General features: G+C 39.8%; 2 protein-coding genes across 2 annotated transcripts; one reads left to right on the forward strand and one right to left on the reverse strand.

The window, feature by feature from the left end:
- Nucleotides 1–638: 638 nt before the first annotated feature.
- Nucleotides 639–4,280, reverse strand: LOC138905843 (uncharacterized). Its single transcript, XM_070194359.1, has 3 exons — nt 4,199–4,280; nt 1,253–1,479; nt 639–824 (listed from the first exon to the last, which is right to left on the reverse strand). The coding sequence occupies exons 1-3, from the start codon at nt 4,278–4,280 to the stop codon at nt 639–641; spliced, it is 495 nt and encodes a 164-aa protein (XP_070050460.1).
- Nucleotides 4,281–20,596: 16,316 nt separating this feature from the next.
- On the forward strand, nt 20,597–21,247 carry LOC138905844 (uncharacterized). The gene has a single exon (XM_070194360.1). The coding sequence runs from the start codon at nt 20,597–20,599 to the stop codon at nt 21,245–21,247; it is 651 nt and encodes a 216-aa protein (XP_070050461.1).
- Nucleotides 21,248–21,465: the final 218 nt, after the last annotated feature.

The raw sequence follows: 21,465 nt of genomic DNA on the forward strand, positions 1-21,465 counted from the left end.
TTGATCTATATGAATTTTGGCAGAGTCAACTTTGTAGCAGTAATATTATCAATCCTTCATGTATAGAACTCAATAATTCAACGCCACATTTTGCCACAATCATCTATCACGACAACGGCCTCACACGACTAGTGAAAATAAATAACACAAGAAACCATACTCGTACCTTAGGGGTGTGATGTCTCAGTTGGATCCTTCTCTGGAAGAGGAAATAAGTGAGGATACCTAGACTTTGTGTCTTCTTCGGCTTCCCAAGTCATTTCTTCCACATTATTGTTTCTCCAAAGTACTTTCACCGAAGGTACGTCTTTAGTCCTCAATCTTCGAACATGTCTATCTCGTATAGCAATGGGAGTTTCCTCATATGATAGTTATTCTTTGACCTGATCATCGTCAACTGACACAACTCTGGAAGGATCTCTGATACATTTACGGAGCAAAGACACATGAAAGAGTGGATGTACAGATTCCAAGTCAGAAGGCAAGTCTAACTCATATGATACCTGGCCTACCTTGCGTATGATCTTATATGGTCCAATGTACCGAGGGCTAAGCTTTCCTTTCGTTCCAAACCTCATAATGCCTTTCATTGGTGATACCTTTAGGAATACCCAATCGTCAACCTGGAACTTCAAGTCTCATTGTCGATTATCCGCATAAGACTTTTGACAGCTTTGAGCTGCTAACAGCCTTTCCTGTATAATCTTAATCTTCTGAATTGCGTGTTGTACCAATTCTGGTCCTACTAATTCAGTTTTCCCAACATCGAACCATCCTATAGACGACCTACACTTCCGTCCGTAAAGAGCTTCGTATGGAGCCATCTGAATATTGGAATGATAGCTATTATTATACGCGAACTCAATAAGCGGAAGATGATCATCCTATCTACCCTTGAAGTCTATCACACAGGCCCGTAACATATCCTCAAGTGTCTGAATAGTACGCTCAGTCTGTCCGTCTGTTTGGGGATGAAATGTCGTACTAAGACTTACCTGAGTCCCCAATCCTTTTTGGAAAGACCTCCAGAAATTAGCTGTAAACTGAGCTCCTCTATCCGAGATAATAGATATAGGGACACCATGAGTCGTACTATCTCCTTAATGTAAAGCCTTGCATAATCCTCTGCGGAATATGTAGTCCTAACAGGCAGAAAATGGGCTGATTTTTTAAGTCTATCAACAATCACCCATATAGAATCGAACTTACGTTGGGTACGAGGTAAGCCTACAATGAAATCCATATTGATTACTTTCCACTTACAAGTCGAAATCTCTATAGCCTGCAATAATCCACTAGGTTTTTGATGCTCAATCTTAACCTGCTGGCAGTTAGGGCACTGAGCAACAAACTCTGCTACGTCCTTTTTCATTGCGTCCCACCAATATATTTCCCTGATATCATGATACATATTTGTTGGCCTTGGATGGATAGAATAACGAGAATAGTGAGTTTCTCCCATAACCTGCCGACGCAGCCCTGCAACATTAGGGACACATAATCGTCATTGATATCTGAGGACCCTATCTTCTGTAATCTCAAACGGCGTCTTCTCCTTCTAAGGGGTTGTATCCCTATAATGAGCTAACACAGGATCCTCGTATTGTCGTTCCTTCTCTTCAGTTACTAAAGAAGATGTTGTCGTGTCCTAAATAGTAATTTTAGGTATCAACTGAATCCAATGATCGAACTCCAAGACTAGCTAGCTGATGAATCTCATGGGCTATTCCCCTCTTATCTGGTTGTAAATATGACAGGCTACCCATAGATCTACGGCTGAGGGCGTCGGCTACTACATTCACCTTCCCCGGATGATATAAAATATCAACGTCATAGTCTTTAAGTAGCTCCAACCATCTATTTTGGCATAAATTCAAGTCCTTTTGCTTGAAGATATACTGAAGGCTCTTATGATCCGTATAGATATCAGAACGAATGCCATACAAATAGTGACTTCACATCTTTAGTGCATGAATCACCGCAGCTAACTCTATATTGTGGGTCGAGAAAGTCTTCTCGTGCTTTCTTAGTTGTATAGAAGCATAAGCTACAACCTTACCATGCTGCATCAGTACACAACCCAATCCCACGCCCGAAGCGTCACAATATATAACATAACCATCGGTTCCCTCTGGGAGTATTAGAACTGGTGTTGAAGTTAGTCCATCCTTCAATGCCTGGAAACTCCCTTTGCAAGCATCAGTCCATTGAAACTTAGCTTCCTTCTAAGTCACCTTACATGGGTATTCTAATCTTTTACAATTCATTAAATCCCCCCCCCCTTCAAATCATTACTCGATCGAAGGCCCAAACGTCATCCTTTATCTATCACAATTATGCCCTTATTCCACTACCAGGACAACATTCCATCCCTTCTAAATACTACTAGTCTTAGACTCCTTTGAGTTCATTCAGGCTATACTGAGCTTTCTATAACTTAGAGAAACCATTAGCTCTCTTGTTTTCATGGGCTTAATCCCGAGGACTTATCCATTCTCGTCATTTTCTCACTCACCTTTTCTTATCCTTACTCCTGTCTTCCTAAAACCTTGTCGCTCTACCATACTTTAGCTTGCGACCTACACCTATCTATTTATACTTATTCGCAACCTTCCTTCAACTTGCTTGTACCATAGATTTTCTTATGTTATTATGGAACATTAAGCGAGACATCACATCATCACCACTTTTGCCAAAGGTGCTGAAAGAGAAGAAAATCCCTTTACAAGTTTCCTGTAATAACCTGCCAAACCGAGAAAGCTACGAACCTCTGTCGGTGTCATGGGTCTAGGCCAAGTCTTTAATGCCTCAATCTTTTGGGTATCAACCCGGATACCTTCACCTGAAATAATATGCCCAAGGAAAGTTACAGAATTCAACCAGAATTCACTTTTAGAGAATTTTGCATACAACTTCCCTTTTTGTAGAACTTTGAGCACAATATGCAAATAATTTGCGTGCTCAGTCTCTAAACGAGAATACACCAATATATCGTCGATAAATGCAATCACGAACAGATCTAAAAAAATGGTCTGAACACACGGTTCATCAAATCCATGAATACTGATGGGGCACTGGTCAAACCGAATGACATAACACGAAACTCAAAATGCCCATATCTGATCCTTAATGCTGTCTTCGGAATATCTTTCTCCTTAACCCTTACCTGATGGTACCCGGACCTCAAGTCTATTTTTTTAGAAACACTTGGCACTTTTCAACTGATCAAATAAATCATCAATCCTCGGGAGCGGGTACTTATTCTTGATCATCACCTTATTCAACTGTCTATAATCAATATACATCCGCAAGGAACCGTCTTTCTTCCTCACAAATACCACAGGTGCTCCCCACGGTGATGTACTAGGTCTGATAAAGCTGTTTTCAAGCAAGTCTTTTAGTTGTTCCTTCAACTCCTTCAGCTCTGTGGGGGCCATTCAATAGGGAGGAATAGATATTGGTTGGGTATCTGGTAGTAGGTCAGTAGCAAACTCAATTTCTTGCTCAGGCGAAAGACCTGGAAGTTCATCGGAAAACTCATTAACCACAGGGGTAGATTGAATGGTTGGTGACTCTACTTTCACATCCTGTACCCGAACTGAGTAATAAATTTAGCTCTTTCTGATCATCTTCCTTGCCTTGAGATAGGAAATAAATCTACCTCTCGGCGATGCCGTATTATCTTTCCATTCCAAAACAAGCTCTCCTAGGAATTAGAATCGAACCATCTTTGATCTATAATAAACGTTAGCATAACAAGAAGCCAACCATCCATAACCATTATAACATCAAATTCTACCCAACCAAGCGCCACGTACCATATCCTTATTTGTTATCAAACTTATCACGGGCCATATCTATATATATATACGTAACAATATTAGGACTTAACTCGTAGAACTCATTCAAAACAAAGGTTTATATAGATGCATAAGGGCCGACAAGGCCGTAGACATGTCATACCCAAAATTATACACATGATAATGTCTACAAAACCTCTAAGAAAACATGACCATAATATATGTAAGTCGGGACAGGGCTCCCTATGTCCTCATAAAGCAACATAACATATATAGAATCCTGACTTGGTAATATTCCAAGAAGAGGAGGAGCTCACCAACCAAAAACTGATATCTGGAGGAAGCCTAGGGTAGAGGGTCCTCGCCCCGTCCTATATGAGAGCCTCGATCAGACACACTTCGAAGTGGAATCTTCATATCCTTATCAGCTACCTTCCTCCTCTTAGCCCGACTACTATCCTCTTCCACTGCATATCCCATAACATATACAGACGAACCTTGATTAACGGACTCCTAAGACTGTGGACTATCTGGAACCTCAGAAGAGCTAGTGTCCGAAAATACCCTGACATAGTTTTGAGCCTGAGGGGAACCCGGTTGTGCCAATCCGTGCACCACTCCCTTTATACCCTGATCAACAGGCTTTGATAATGAAACTAAGGGCCTTGGTGAGGTCGGCGAGATCAAAACTACTCGAACGGATGACTCATATGGATCCTCGGATGGATCCTCCTCGATAGAACACATGATCTCTGATGGGTCTGACTCCATAGTGTAACTTATATCTCCTTATAACACCTTTGTAGCCTTTTGACCTGTGCTAGCGGCTTGCGCCTGTCGTCTAGTAGTAATAGGCAACACTAAAAACATAAATAAGGTAAAGATTAAGGGTGGATACTTACAACTCAGTTCTATCGCACAATCTAGATAAGAAAGAAAAGTAACCATCCTAAATATCCTGAAGCCTCCTGTTTATAAGTGTGGTGCACAACACACCCATAAATAAGACTCTACGAGACACGGTCTGTAGATAATCCTAGGACAGAACTGCTCTGATACCACTTTTGTCATGACCCAAACCGATGGGTCATGACGAGTGCCCGAGTCCTACCTATCGAACGCCCTTAAGCACGAGTCTAAGATATAAACATGAATAACATGCGTGAGGGAAACTTGTCCAAAAGACATATATACATATACGTGTAGAATACGTAGGGCGAGCCGACAAGGCTGCTATAGGCAATTATACATACTGTCTACAGACCTCTAATAGAATATACAACTATACAAGGACGTGATTGGGCCCCGTCATACCCATATATGTATACAAACATATCGTACCAAAATCAAAAGCAGCTCCGGATCAAATAGAGCACACCAACTCTCGCTGATCAAAGATCCTAAGAAGGGGGACCGTCATCTTGTCTACCTGCACCTGTGGGCATGAAACGCAGTCCCCGGGAAATAAGGCGTCAGTACGAATAATGTACTGAGTATGCAAGGCATGAAAGTCAGTGCATAAAAGACATAAATGAAGCATGGAATAAAGAATTCCACCTGTAAGTCTAAATAACTTTGTAAATCCTGAAACATTTATAATATCATGCACGTGCATATAAATGTCGTGGTATAGGTGTACATTACATCATCAAGCCTCTGAGGGCATCCCATCATATCATCTCGGCCACTGTGGGAAAAGTCATCAACATACACCAGATGATCAGGTGGTGGTGCATATATAATGCCGTAAGCTTTTCCCATATCCCATATACATATAATATACATGTATATAACGCCATATGGTCATGGGTCAATGTTCATGTATAAATGAATGAAATGCATAAGAAATATGTTAATAAGATTTCTCGGTATGTCATAAGATCAATATGCCTTCGGATAAATTTTATCAACTACATATTTTTTTGAGACCCATGAACAGAAGATGTAATAATAATTCACATGGGGAATCAAGAACATAGGCATTCCTAGTACTTCTATGAATAGAGTCATTTATGAAAGCTGTGCTTTTGCTCGTTTCATTTGTATAGTATGAATCATGCCAAAAAGAAAGAAGGGATACCCTTAACATACCTGAACCGATTCTCTCAACAATCCTTCTAACACACGCCAATCGCGATGAAACACGTAACAACGAGATCGAAATAGGGAACAATCCATATGATATTCTTGAAAAAGATTGTACCGTACCACCTTATAATCGCAAATCCCATGTTGCTATAATAATAAGTAGTCTTCGTATGAAATGCTTGAAGCAGTAATGTTGCTATTGCAAAATTATCTTTGTTGAAGCTTTTTTCTTAAGATGTGAGCAATGCAATAACGTTGCTATTGCAAAATTATCTTTGCTGAAGCTTTTTCTTAAGATGTGAGCAATTGATTTTGTGAATTAGAAAGGTTACCTTTAACCTTTAGGTGGGCCCCACTTTCATAAGATGACTAAGCCACCAATCTCTCTTAATGTGCCACCTTATAATGTGGACTTAGGAGTCACAATTTGGCTGCAATGTTAAGGCTTACCCAAAAGCCTTAGTTAATCACCCACCAATTCCTTAATTAACTAGTTAATCTCCCATTAACCAATAATTAACTAATTACCCACCTAATTAAGAATTATCTCAAATTACTTAAAATACTATTCACTTTTAACACACTTTATGTACTCTACTATTATGGTCATGGGGTACCTTGTATGACATTAGTCCATAATTACCGGGTATTATGGCTCGGATCATATTATATTCCAAATTGACAACTTTCAACGAAATTCATTTTCTTGATTCGTTTACTCTTTAACCTTCACGGCACTTACTTATCGCCTGTTATAAATAGCATAAATGCTTATAACCTCAAGATAATCTCATCCCCGAGTCTACGTCGATTAACTGACGACGAAATATTAACATACGAAAACGCGAAATGTAACAATCTTTGACCCTAATTTTTAACTGATACCGGTTATGTACTTCAGCCCAAGTCAAAACCGGATATTCTATCAGATTTTGCTTCAACTGTTGTGAAGCCAATGAGCTTCGAGTATTGAGTCCTTGGGTGAAGCACTGTACGGCCCAATCGTCCGCAACCGGAGGCAGGTCCATTCGTTCTATTTGAAATCGGGACACGAATTCCTTGAGCATCTCATTATATCTCTGTTTCACTTTGAAAAGGTCTGACTTCCTGATATCGACCTTGATGGCCCTGGCGTGTGGTTTCACAAAGGAGTCTACAAGCATAGCAAACGAGTCAATAGAATTAGGGGGTAAGTTGTGAAACCATATCATAGCTCCCTTCGACAAAGTTTCCCTGAATGTTTTCAGCAGGATGGACTCGATCTCATCATCCTCCAAGTCATTCCCTTCGATGGCGCACATGTGGGAGGTTACATGCTCATTTGGGTCGGTTGTTCCGTTGTACTTAAGAATTTCGGGCATGCGGAACTTCTTTGGAATTGGCTTCGGAGTCGCGCTCGGAGGGAAAGGTTTCTGAACAAACTTCTTGGAAGCCAGACCCTGAAATATCGGTGATGCTCCTGGGATTTGTACCCTGGAATTGTAGCTTTCTACCTTTTTGTCATTGGCCTCGATTTTCTTTACTCCCGATTCTACCCGTTTAGTCAGTTCCTCGAGCATTTTTATGATCTCGGGGTTAGTCCCGGGTCCAGCTTCTCTCGGTCTCTCTGTAATTGATTCGTTTATGCGAGTGATTTTTCGGGACAGCTCAGGCTCAATTCTGCCGGGGGCGCGGCTTTGGTTCTGCAGTTGGGCTATCGCTGCCTGCCGGGACTGCAGCATTTCGAAGATCACTCACAAGTTGATCTCACCTCTTTCACCATCGTGTGTATTTTAGGCTATCAATCGGACTCCCTCACGGACATTATTCTCTGGATCAGTAGGCAGATTCACATTGATTGTCACATATGAGTTAGCGTCGATCGGGTCCGCGATTGGGACTCCGCTGGGATCGACATAGAGCACCTCGTTACTGGGTACCATATTGTTGTTCTAGTCGTGGTGACCGAATTCAGCATCCACGTTTAGAGGTGCAGATTGGGAGTTCGACATTTTGAACTTTGACCTAAAATTGAAGACAATTCAAAGAACAAGTGTAAAGTAGGATGCGTTATGGAAATTCTTATCAAATTGCCATTATTATCCTTATCCCCGCGGTAGTTGCCAAACTGTTTACCCTAAAAAATGGATAACAGTTAAATTTGTAAGTGGTTTTAAGGATACGTGGATTATTATGATACGAACGATAAATTATATTAGATTAAACAAATAAAGGTATAGTAAATTCAAACCATGTGAGGAGGATAATTCCAGCCTTGATGAAATATCCACCCTCGATTCGGACTCACATGGCCAGCACTAATAAACGAGAATAAGAACTATGAATAATAGTGAAAAAAATAGTATATTGCTTTGGGATGCGTGTTACCATGTCCCCAATGAATAATCAGACTCCCCTTTATATAGTATGGGAGTTTTACCCTAAGTACAATTTTATAAAAGGTAAAAATCTCCCGTTTAACTAATTACTAAATTCCCGTTGATACATGCCTAGATCTGCGCCATGATACCCGGTTGATCGAGGATATCACGGCCTTCCGTTATTCTTGTTCGATCGCCTAATAATGCTCTCCAAAGTCTCTTGTGATTTGGACCGATCCAGGGTCATGGCCTCGATATACTCGAGGGTGGGCGTCGTGCCCCCGATGCCGAACTCGATGAGTCCCTTATCTTGATTCAGGTTCCTTGTCATTGCATTCCTTACTCGATTTATTTTATCGTGAACTGGGCCAGCTTATCGGTCCGATTTTACCTATATACAGTGTGAAAAGACACAAGGCAGTGGAGTGGTCCTAAGGAGGTTATGATTGGAGATGATGGTGTTATGCGGCTTCAAGACCGAATTTATGTTCCAAATGTTGATGGGATGAGAGAACCGATACTTGAGAAGGCTCACAGTTCATGCTATTCCATTCACCCAGGTGTCACAAAGATGTACTATGACTTGAAACAACACTATTGGTGGTGGAGGATGAAGAAAGATATTGTGGATTATATCTCCAGGCGTTTGAATTGTCAACAGGTGAAGTATGAGCACCAGAAACAGAGTGGATTGACTAAGAGATTGGACATACTCGAGTGGAAGTAGGAACGCATCACTATATAGTTTGTGGTAGGCTTACCATGGACCTTGAGGAAATATGAAGCAGTTTGGGTTATTGTAGATCAGTTGACTAAGTCCGCACACTTCATTCCGGTGATGACTTCCTATTCTTCAGAGCGGTTGGCTCAGATTTTCGCCTGCACGGCGTGCCTATTTCCATCATTTCAGACTGAGGCACGCAGTTCACATCGCATTTTTGAAGAGTCGTGCAGTGTGAGTTGGGCACGGGTGTTGAGTAGAGTGCCACATTTCATGGTCTGACCGACGGACAGTTTGAGCGCACTATTCAGGTTATGGGCATGCTCTATGGATTTCGGGGGTAAGTGGGACAATTTTGTACCTCTAGCGCAGTTCGCCTACAACAACAGCTATCAGTCGATCATCCAAATAGCTTTGTACGAGGCCTTATATGAGAGGCGATATTGTTCATCGATTGGTTGGTTTGAGCCCGGTGAGGCTAGATTGTTGGGCACTTTATTTGGTCTATGATGCTTTGGATAAGGTTAAGGTGATTTAAGAGCGACTTCGGACAACTCACTCCAGGCAAAAGAGTTATGCAAACCGAAAGGTTTGAGATGTGCCCTACATGGAGGGTGAGAAAGTTCTTCTCCGAGTGTCGCCTATGAAGGGTGTGATGCAGTTTGGGAAGAAGGGTAAGTTAAGCCCAAGGTTTATTGGGCCGTTCGAGATCTTGGAGAGAGTTGAGGAGGTTGATTATAGGCTTGCATTGCCTCCTAGCCTAGTAGGGTTACATATGGTATTCCATGTTTCCATGCTTCGGAAGTACCGTGAGGACATGTCACATGTTTAGACTTCATCATAGTGCATCTCGACGAGAATTTGTACTATAAGGAAGAGTCGGTGGCTATCCTAGACCGGTAGGTTCGTAAATTGAGATCTAAGAGTTTTCCTTCTGTGAAAGTGCAATGGAGAGCTCTATCAATTGAGGAGGCTACTTGGGAATCCGACATCGATATGCGGAATAGATACCCCCACCGTTTTACTAGTCGACGTATATTTCTATGTCCGTTCGAGGACGAATGTTTCTTTTAGAGGTGGAGAATATGACGACCCGATATGATCATTTTGAGTACTAGACTTAATTTCCATGTCCTGAGACCTCCCGTAGCTTCATTTGATGTTTATTGGTTTGCATGCATGGTCCGTGACATTTCCTGGAAAGTTTTTACATAACGTTTTGAAGAAAAAATGATTTTTGGCTTAAAATGAGATTTGAGTTGACCACGGTCAATATTTTTGGTATAATCCAATTACTTTTCCATGAATCTTCCTACAATATCCACAGCATTATACTTAATCTTACCATATCATTTTCAACCCAAAATATCATAAGAATTATCTTCAAATATAGTCCACATGCCTAACACTTTAATCTTTATCGTCAACCTCTTATTTTTCATGTTATCTTCTTCAATCAACTTAATTAGCACATAGATAAGCTTAAAAACAGCAGACATAACATAATCAAGCTATTTATAACAATTTCCAGCCATAACAAACTACATATATAGCCTCAACACAGCCCACAATAAAAGATAACCATTCCTTATGACATGTCAATTACTATCTTGTAGAGTTTCACTCAAATAACTAAACCAACACATGATTAACCTTAAGCACAAAAATGAACATGATTTAATTAACTTAGGAAGTATATACAACATGAAATCCTGAGCTAGTGTAGCACACAACAATCCTCAGTCACACCACAACACTATAAGAGTTGTATTCTTTTCTTGAATAAACTTTTGTATTCAAGTTGGTGTGTAAACACTTTTATTTCGACTTTAAACTCCAATATATATTAAGGAGGGACTGATTCTTAGCTTAATCAACAAGAAAAATATGAAATCTGAGGTTACTTACCTTTGAAGAACCCTCCAAAACCGCCACAAGAGGAAGAACTACGATCTAGCAAGTACCATGGGATTTCTAGCGTTGGACGTTTCGAGGCATTATGTAAAAGATTGTAAAAAATGAGTTTTAAGTTGAAATCTTGAGTTTGATGATCGATTCTTGTTATTTGATATTATTTGGATGATTTGAGGTAGCGAATGAGTTTGTATGATGTAATTACACTTGTTTGCATGATCGGATGTGTTTTGGGAAAACTTTGAACTGTTGATACTTTATCTGGTGCTTTAGGTCTGCGGGTCTCGCAATTGCGATGACCTATTCGTAATTACGAGTCCTGCTTTTTCGAAGTTGGGCTCGCAAATGCGATAACTAGGGTGGGACTATTGGCTTCGCATTTGCGAAGATGGAATCACAAATGTGTGGCCTCCGCTTTTGCGGTTAACGTGTCGCAAATGCGACTGGAGCTTAATCGGGCAACCTTCGCAAATGCAAAGGTAGAATTGCAAATGCGAATGGGGGAGGTTCACAAATGCAAATATTGTGTTGCTTTTGCGACCACTGATGGCTGGGACACTAATCTCTTTTGCGATCAGTGGTTCGCTTTTGCGATGGTCACAATTTCAAACAAGAGTTTGCAATTGCGGCATCTGCAACTGGGTAAAAGATGGTAAAGTCTAGACTTAGCTCATTTTACACCAATTTTCAACCCTAAACACTCTAGAGGCGATTTTTGAAGAGGATTTTCTTCCCAAATTAATTGGTAACCAACTTTAACTAGTTTTTAATCAATTTCAAGTACTTTTCCATGAGTTTTATCATCAAATCCATAAATTCCAAGGTAGAAATTAGGGGTTTCTAAAGCTTATTTTGGATTGTTTGATTGATAATTGGCTAGATTCTATTGGTTTGGAGGCTTGTTCCAAGAGAAAAGTCGTGGTTGATTGTTGAATTGATTCCGGGAAGAGGTAAGTGTCGTGGTTAACTTTGACTTGAGGGAATTAGGACTTGTTTATTTGCTACTTTATTTTATGTGAGGGAATGGCGTATATGCAGGTTGACGAGTGTACATAAGTTGTCATGGGTTAATCATAAGGGACGGGTTTGTAACTGTGTATTTTAACTACATCATGCCTTCTTTTACCACGTGCTACTATTCATATTATGCCTTCATTTCTACTTGCCCTTATTTGTTAAATACATGTCTTCCTTGTTATATTCCCTCTTTTTCTACATGTTTCGTGTACCCATATTTTTACTTATTGTCTGTTTTTACCTTTTCTATGCCTTTAATTGTCTATTTGCCTTTACTTGCTTCTATTTCGCTTTAGTTTGTTATATTGGTTTGCCTTAGAGTATTTACTTGTTTTGGTTCCTTTCTCATATGTTGAGAGCTACGTTGTAGTTGTTGTGGTATTGATATTATTCTTTGGGATCGGGTTTCACGCTGCAACGGATAGTGATGTTGTTATTTGGGATCAGATTTTACACCACAACGGATATTGATATTGTTGTGTGGAATCGGGTTGCACGCCGCAACGAATGTTGATATTATTGCTTGGGATCGGGTTGCACGCCGCAAAAAATATTGATATGTTATTTTAGATCGGGTTGCGTGCCGCAACAGAGAAGATATATTATGACTGTTCTTGATTGTTGGTTTCATATCCGTGGTTGTATTATAATTTGAGCATAGGTAATATTTTGGGGTCCTCTGCTATGTACTTTTTTTTTTTTTTTCTGATTTTCATGTTAATTCTTGTTTCTCTATTTTTATATTGTTGTCACTTATATTCGTACAGGTTTATAGTTAATGTCTTATTATAGCCTCGTCACTATTTCGTCGAGGTTAGGCTCGGCACTTACAGAGTTCATGAGGTCGATTGTAGTTATACTATACTTCTGCACTTCTTGTACAGATTCTGGTGTTGGTCCCAACGGCGTTTAATGGAGGCTTGCTCGGACTATCCTTACTCGGAGACTTGAGGTAGAGCTACTCGGTGTTCGCAGACTCTGAAGTCCCCTTCTTATCTTTGTACTGTTTACTTTATTCAGACAGTTGTATTTTATTTCGGACCCTGCTTGTAGCAGTTTTAGTAGTTGATGTACTTGTGACACATAATTCTGAGATTGGACTAGACAGCGTGTTTGGAGTTTATCATATCTTTTGAAGTTTTACAGCTTTACCTTCTCATTAATCTGGTTTTAAAATTGCTAAAATAAATAGTGTAGCTAATGTTGGCTTGCCTAGCAAGTAGACGTTAGGCACCATCACGGCCCCGTGGTTGGGATTTCGGGTCGTGACATAGGTGTATTTTTTTAACTATTTTTCAAATGGGTAAAAAAAAAGATAATATATTTGGGCATAGGTAGTTTGTGTAATTTCCTCAAACCAAATTGGCTTTCAACAATCAAATGAATAAACAGTTACCTTCCCATAAACTTTTTGAATATTTACAAAGATATTCATGTCAAAAATTTAATAAATTTGAAATAGTCACAAAGAGATCAACACATAAAAATAATATCTTTCTCAAAGCCGAAGTGATCAAGAAATATTCTTCCTCAAAATCAACTCGAAATGTGGCCGAACACTTCATGTGAAGAACAATCCGAAGAGGAAAATCAAAGGAAAAAATCAAATTGTACTCATGATGATTAATAAGATTACTTTTCGTCTTATAAAAACCTTAGTAAACAAAAGGGCATGGAAAAAGAGAGCACTTAAAGCATATTGGATGACCATGATCTCATGCTTAAATGCTACTTTTCTTAATTTCTGACTTGCGAAGGAACTTGGCATTCCTTTACTCTCAATCAATGGATCCTATTGAGTCAAGAGTCATCTAAAATTCGAGAGGGTTATTTGGAATATTATATTCCACATGGGTGTTATTTGACAGTAGAGACATGTGATTCTTACGAATTGTTACCTTAATTGTTATTATTGTTGTTGACTTTGAAAAACTTAAGATCCTTGAATTAGACAAGCTTAACAAAACATTGAATTTGAAAATCTATTCAATTTTAAGATGTCAATATATTTTCTTCATTAGTTTAAGATTTCAATTGACAGCGAAAAGTAGGTTATAATAGCTGGCCCTATAAAATGACTCATCAGCTCCTATTTGATGGGCATTATCATATATACCCACTTTTGGAGTCACCATTGAAGTTATACTTGTAGTGCATAAAATTTTGCAAATTATACCCGCTCGAATCTGAAGTAGTTCAATCTCTACAGTGTAACGTCAGAAATCAAATCTGAAATTCTTGTATCTTTCAAATGCAACTTCAGAAATTCGAATCTGAAGTACTTCAATCTCTTCAATGCAATTTCAAAAATCAAATATGAATCTATTTAAGGCAACTTTAGATTTCTAATCTTAAGTAGTAAAACATAAACTTGTTCTTCGAATTTTAACAATCCAATACACGATTCAATGCCTAAATCTACTCCAAATGAGCTCAAATTTGAAACACAACTTTAAGATATCATAAAGAACAAATCAATCATCAAATTGTCAAAAAAATAATAAATTTAACAAACTCATTTTGCAACTAAGAAAAAGAAGAAATTTTAAGCATAAAAAGAAGAAAACAACAGGAAAGAAGAAGAGAAAAGTGTATGTTCCATAAATTGGGAATCACTTAATTTTTTTAAGTGCGCATGGAAATTTTACCTATTTGATATCATCAATTATTACTCACTAATTAAAGTAAAATAACACCTCGAGTGCCCCTCTCTCCTTTCCCGACGTACTTGTTTACCCGTAAAATGCTACAATTGAATTTGTAATGTGGTTTATAGACATGTGAATTAATTTAATCCAAGAATATAAGATAATCAAGAACAATAATTAGTTAATGAAAATAAATTAAAAATAAACACAAGCCTGATTGTGGGTTGAACTTCTCCGAGAACAATAACAAGAATAATATGAAGAACAAAGTAGAGAATATTATTTGGAATAAGAGCTTGTTTTGCCTTTTCGGTATACAAAATGTTTTGTGTGTCCATAATGAATACAAATTCTCTTATTTATAGCTTTATTCAGGGAGACAAGATCCTCAAATCAAGCTCTTCTTTAAGATGAATAAAACCCCTCTTCATGGATGCGTAACGGTTGAACATTAATAAAAAGATTCTTTGTAACGGCTGCTCATTGAATGCTATCTTTTCCAATTGATATCTTCCTTTCAAATCTTCGTTCTTGGTTTCAATGCCTTCGCAACTTATTCAGCATCGATCAAATATTTGTATCCGGTGTCAACTATTTACTTACTTATAACTTACCTGTCTTTACTTTCACGTGTCAACTCGTCGAGCATCCACCTCTCATTTATCAATTTTACCCCATACATATAGTCCCCCTACTTTTCGGTGACAAAATTTTGTATTACCAGAAAGTAGATAAGACCTCTTTCTTGGTGGGAAAGTTCCTAAATGGTTTCTGACACTTGAAAGGACATCATTTATTGAATTATGAAACTAATTTTGGATTAATTAAAGTAATAAGCTATATAATTAAAAATTAAAGATTAATTAGTTGATTGTAAAACTTGTATATTAAAATATAAAGGTTATTTTAGTAATTCCAAAATAATAATGGTAATATAATTCGTTTATATTTAACGTTCCAAATCAACTTCCGGTCAAACTTATGAACATTCCAAAAATTCAAATTGCTAATTTTCGCTAAATTGTTTTGAAACCTCCTAGAAACATCCAAATGCAAATCCTGACATACGCCCAAGTCCAAAATCACTATCTAGAACTAATGGAATAATCAAAACTCTCATCCGAGGTCAAATACATAAAATACAAACTTGGTCAACTGTTTCAACTTAAAGCTTCTATCATGAAAATCATTCTTCTAAACTAAATCTGAATCACCCGAAAACAGAAACCGACGATACACACAAGTAATAATACAACATACGAGGCTACTCATGCCCTCAAACCACAAAACAAAGTGCAAATGCTAAAAATGACCGGTCGTGTTGTTACATTCCCCACCACTTAAACATATATTCGTCCTCGAAAGTACCAAAATGTAATGACCCAATCGGTTATTTTCAGTATTGTAGACCCATTTCCCTATTTATTGCTTGTTCTATGTTCGTTTGTTGTTATGTGACTTGTTGGGGTGGTTTATTTGGTTTCGGGTATATTTTGGAATAAATTGGGATACTTAGTCGCAAGGTTAGAAGCCTGAGTTGAAAGAGTTGACTGGATGTTGACTTATGTGTAAATGACTCCATAATAGGGTTTTGATGGTTCTGATGACTTCAAATGATGATTTTGGACTTAGAAAAATATTCGGATTTTGATTTGGAGGTTCGTAGGTCGTTTTGGCTTGAATTGGCGAAGGTTGGAAAGTTGAAAGTTTGGAAAGTTGAGAAATTTGACCGTGAATTAACTTTGTTGTTACCAGGCTTAGATTTTTGTTCTGGAAGCTGGAATAGGTCCGTTGTGTCATTTATGACTTGTGTGCTTAATTTGAGGTCAATCAGAGTTGATTTGGTGTGTTTCGGCATTGGTTTTAGAAGTTGAAAGTTCAATAGTTTATTAGTCTTGAATTGGGGTGCCATTTAAGTTTTCAATTTTGTTTGATGTGATTTGAGGCTTCGACTAAGTTCGTACGATATTTAGAATGTGTTGGTATGTTTGGATGGGGTTCCGAGGGTCTCGGGTGTGATTCAGATCATGTTCGGCTTATGCCTGTTGTTGGTTTCCTTATACGCGATCGTGAGTAAAGGTCTACAATCGAGAAGGGTTGTTTGAGTGACTGGTGAAGTTGTTCTACGCATTCGTGGGAATTCATCTGTGATCACGAAGTTTGGGAAGGTAGTACTACATGAATGCGTGTGAGGTTCCGCGTTCGCGAAGAAGGAAGATGAGGCCTAGGATATTAGACGCGTTGTTCTACATGGTTGTATGTGTGTGTCCACGATCGTGTACCTTTGGGGGTATTAGTCACCGCGTTCGCGATATGTTCTTCGCGTTCGCGAATATTATTTTGAGGGCAGCATTTTTTTTTCTTCGCAATCGCGAGGGACTTTCCGTGATAGCGAAGAGGAACAACTAGGCAGACTATATAATTTCAAAAAAATGAAGGTTATAGTATTATTTCACATTTGGACTTTGGGAGCTCAGATTGAGGCGATTTTTGGAGAGATTTTCAAGGAATTGATTGGGGTAAGTTATTCTAACTCGAATTTGATTAATATACATGAATCCATCATTGTGTTTACCATTTAATTAGTCTTTTGGGTTGGAAAAATTGAGAAAATTTGTGAAAACTTCATAATCTATATATTGAGCATTTGAAAGAAAATTTGAGGTCGGAATTGGATGATTTTAGTATGGTTGGACTCATTATTGGATGGGTGTTTGGATTTTGTGAGTTTTGTCGGGTTCTGAGATGTGGGCCGGGGTTGACTTTTTGGGGTTAACCTTTTGACTTTTGTTAAAGAACTTAGCTTTATCGTACTAAATCGATTCCTATAGCTTGTATTAAGTTGTTTGTGGCTAGATTCTAGTCGTTAGGCCGCTTCGCGAGGCAAGGGCTTGTTGGAGTTGTGATTTGCGCGGTTTGAGGTAAGTGACACTTCTAAACTTAGTACTGAGAGTATGAATCCCTGAAATACGTGTTATGTGGTTGGTGTTGAGGTGACGCACATGGTAGGTGACGGGCGTGTGGCCGTGCACTGTGGTAATTGTGACTTGGTTGATTCCGTGGTACCGTATAGTTATCAAACCTTTTTGCTAATAATGTAATCCCTACGTGTTAGAGTAATTGAGCTGCGATCCATGTTAGAAATCATGTTTTGGCCAATACTTATTCTTTTGGGACCCACTGAGGTCATTTTTGTTGTTGAATTATTTGCTTAAATTGCAATTATGTACTCGATCATATTCATCATTTGCATATCATATCCCAGTTTCTATTGTCGTTTATTGTTATATCATGTTATCATTGTTTGGGCTGATTGGCATGAGGTTTGTGAACCCGAGAGACTAGAGAGATTGATGACTGAGTTGGGGCATGGGAGCCGAGTTGTGAGTGATGTTGTGGATTGGGCGGCACACCACAGTAGGCCTTCCTGGCTTTATATATATTATTATTATAGATCGGGTTGCACGTCGCAGCAGACCTTCTTGGCTTTATATATATTATTATTATGGATCGGGATGCACACCGCAACAGGCCTTATCGGCTTTATCTATTATTATGGGATCGAGCTGCACGCCGTAGCAGGCCATATTGGCTTTATATTAGCGCTTGGGCAGGATTTTCCCCTCGGAGTCTGACATACCAGCAATGAGCACAGTTACCGTCCAACAGTGAGTGATTTAGTGTGCTGAGTGATTATGAGTGATGAGTGAGAGTGTGAGACAGTGATATTGAGTACTCCGAGAGTAGGAGTACATGAGTTTATCAGTGTGATGCATTGCGTGTAACATGCACATCTGACATATAGACATAGAGATGTAACATTCCTCATACTATCTCTACTTGGCATGTTTTATCAGTATTGAGCTTAAATTATGGAACTTGAAAGCATGTCTACATTTCTGTACTATGTACGAATTGATTATGTAATTTCTCTATGTTATTACTATCATTTCCCATTATATCTATACTGTTATTATCTAGATTTGGATTGTACCTTTCTCAGCTAGTCACTACTTTTAGCCCAAGGTTAGTCTTGTTACTTATTGACTACATTGGGTCGGTTGTAATCATACTACACTCTATACTTCGTGTGCAGATCCAGGTACTTCTAGGCACGGTGGTTTCTAGACTTGGTGCAGTATCTGCTTGGAGATTATTAAGGTAACTGCTACGATGCCCGCAGAACTCGACTCTCCTTCCTTTCAATTTATTTTGTACTGTTCTATCTTTCATACAGTTATATTAGAGATTTAGATTGTACTGACACTTAGTAGCTCATGTACTTGGTGACAACCAAATTTTGGGAGATTTCGTAGTTGAGTCGCATTTGTTCTTAACGGTTAGTTATGAAATTTCTTTCACTATTATACTTAATTAATCATGCTTGTAATTTTAAAATCCGTAGTTATTTTGTGATTGTCGGCTTCCCTAGTATTGTGATAGGTGCCATCATGACATATTGTGATTTGGGTCGTGACAAGTTGGTATCAGAGCCTAGGTTACACGGGTCTCACGAGTCATGAGCAGGTTTGGTAGAGTCTCACGGATCGGTACGGAGACGTCTGTACTTATCTTTGAGAGGCTACCGAATCATTAGGAAACTTCACTTTCTTGTATTCTTGTCCTGCCAATTTGTTGATTTTGGAAACTAAACTTCTATATTTCTATTCTCTCACAGATGGTGAGGACACGTGCGACTGGATTGGGTAAACGGCCACCAGTACCACCATCTAGGACCACGAGAGGTCGGGGACGTGGTAGAGGCCGATGTGCAGCTTGTACAACAGCTAGAGCAGCACCAGTGGAGCCACTAGTTGCTCCAGCTCAAGAGCAGATACCAGATGTGGTTAAGCCAGTGGGACCAGCTCAGGAACCAGTTGTGCCCATAGTGATTCCAGTCCTTCAGGAGGCTCTGGCCCAGATATTAACTGTATACACTAAGCTTGCTCAGGCGGTTTCTGTTCCGATCGCACCGGCCACTTCTCAGGCCGGGGGAGGTGCTCAGACTCCCGTCTCTCGTACTCTAGAGTAGGTAGTTTAGGGACTTCAGATATCAGGGGTACTACCAGCCCAGCCGGTTACATCGGCTCAGGCCCCGGTTGGTCCACCAATGAGTGATGAGAAGCAGAAGAGACTAGAGCGATTTGGGAGACTCAGGTCTCCAAACTTTAGTGGGGCTGAGTCAGAGGATGCTCAGGATTTCTTAGACAGGTCCAGCTGATCCTTCAAACGGCGTGTATTCTGGAACTAGTGGAGTCTTGTTTACTATGTTTTAGCTATCGGGAGCAGCCTTCACATGGTGGGGGGCCTATGAGTTGAGCAGGCCAGCCGGCGCTGCACCACTTACGTGGCATGGTTTCTCAGTTCTCTTCTAAGAGAAGTTTGTTCCACAGACCCGCAGGGAGGTGTTGCATTGGTAGTTTGAGTAGCTATGCCAGGAGTGTATGTTAGTGACCCAATATAAGATGAGATTTTCACAGTTGGCTCGTCACGTGATCTGGTTAGTTCCCATAGAGGGAGAGGACTAAGAGGTACATTGATGGCCTCAACTATGGACTACGCTTCGTCATGACTCGGGAGATTGCATCAAGTGCTAGGTTCGACGAGGTGGTTGATATTGCCAGCCGGCTAGAGTAAGTTCATAGTCAGAAGTGTGAGAAAAGGGAGGCCAATAGGCCTTGTGGTTCAGGTGGTTTGAGCGGTGTTTCTTTTGGAGGACAATCCCACCACAGTAGGGGTCGCCTTTATAGGCCCGCTCAGATGGCTCATCTGGTTCATCGTGGTGTATCGGCTAGCCATGGTTCATACAATACTCGTCCGGGTCAGTCATCTTTCAGTGCCCTCTAAGCTTAGAGTTCATCCCGTGCTCCATCAGTTCAGGGTTTATCTGTACCAGGTTCTTCTAGTAGCTATTCTGGTTTTCGGGGTCCAATTCAATCTCCACTACCATTGACGGATCAATGTTGCTTTGAGTGTGGGGAGTTTGGACATGTGAGCAGGTATTGTCCCCATCTATTAGGAGGTCTAGTTTAACAGAGGGCTCGGGTTATGACTTCTGCACCAGTTACTTCACCACCCGCTCAGCCAGCTCAGGGTGGAGCTCAGGCAGTTAGAGATCGCCCTAGAGAGGGAATCCGATCAGGCAGCGGTCAGGATCGATGCTATGCGTTTCCTACCAGGATAGAGGTTGTTGCTTCAGACGTAGTGATCATAGGTATTGTCTCAGTATGCCACAAGGATGCTTTCATATTAGTTGACCCTAGATATGTTTCATCATATTTTTCTCGCTATTTGGATATGCCTGTGAGTCCTTTGTTTCGCCTGTTCATGTATATACTTAGTGTGGGTGATTCTATTATTGTGGAATGTATGTATCGGTCGTGTGCGGTGACCATTGGGGAATTGGAGATGAGAGTTGATCTCTCAATCCTTAGTATGGTTGATTTTGACGTGATTCTGGGCATGGATTGGTTGTCCCCATGTTATGTTATTCTGGATTGTCACGCTAAGACTGTGAAGTTTGCAATGCTGGTGTTACCTAGGACCGAGTGGAGAGGTTATCTGGACTATGTTCCCAGTAGGGTGATTTCATATCAGAAGGCCCAACGGATGGTTGGGAAAGGGTGTTTGTCATATTTGGATTTTGTGAGGGATGTTGGTGGTGATACTCCTACTATTGATTATGTTCCGGCAGTGTGACACTTTCTAGATGTGTTTCCTGCAGACCTGTCAGGCATGCCACCCAACATGGACATTGATTTTGGTATTGACTTGATGTTGGGCACTCATCCCATTTATATTCCTCCGTATCGTAAGGAACCATCATAGTTGAAGGAACTGCAAGAGTAGCTTTAGGAGCTCCTTGATAAGGGGTTCATTGGGCCTAGTGTGTCTCCATTGGGGTGCACCAGTTCTTT

This window comes from Nicotiana tomentosiformis, chromosome 2 (genome assembly GCF_000390325.3).
Source record: "Nicotiana tomentosiformis chromosome 2, ASM39032v3, whole genome shotgun sequence".
NCBI lineage: Eukaryota > Viridiplantae > Streptophyta > Magnoliopsida > Solanales > Solanaceae > Nicotiana > Nicotiana tomentosiformis.

Coding starts and splice junctions, on each gene's coding strand:
- LOC138905843 (XM_070194359.1), bottom strand. CDS start 4,280: ATGGGATATGCAGTGGAAGAGGATAGTAGTCGGGCTAAGAGGAGGAAG. Junction 1,480..4,198: donor TATGAAGATTCCACTTCGAA/GTGTGTCTGATC, acceptor CTAATGTTGCAG/GGCTGCGTCGGCAGGTTATG. Junction 825..1,252: donor TTTCGACTTGTAAGTGGAAA/GTAATCAATATG, acceptor TCCAATATTCAG/ATGGCTCCATACGAAGCTCT.
- LOC138905844 (XM_070194360.1), top strand. CDS start 20,597: ATGACTTCTGCACCAGTTACTTCACCACCCGCTCAGCCAGCTCAGGGT.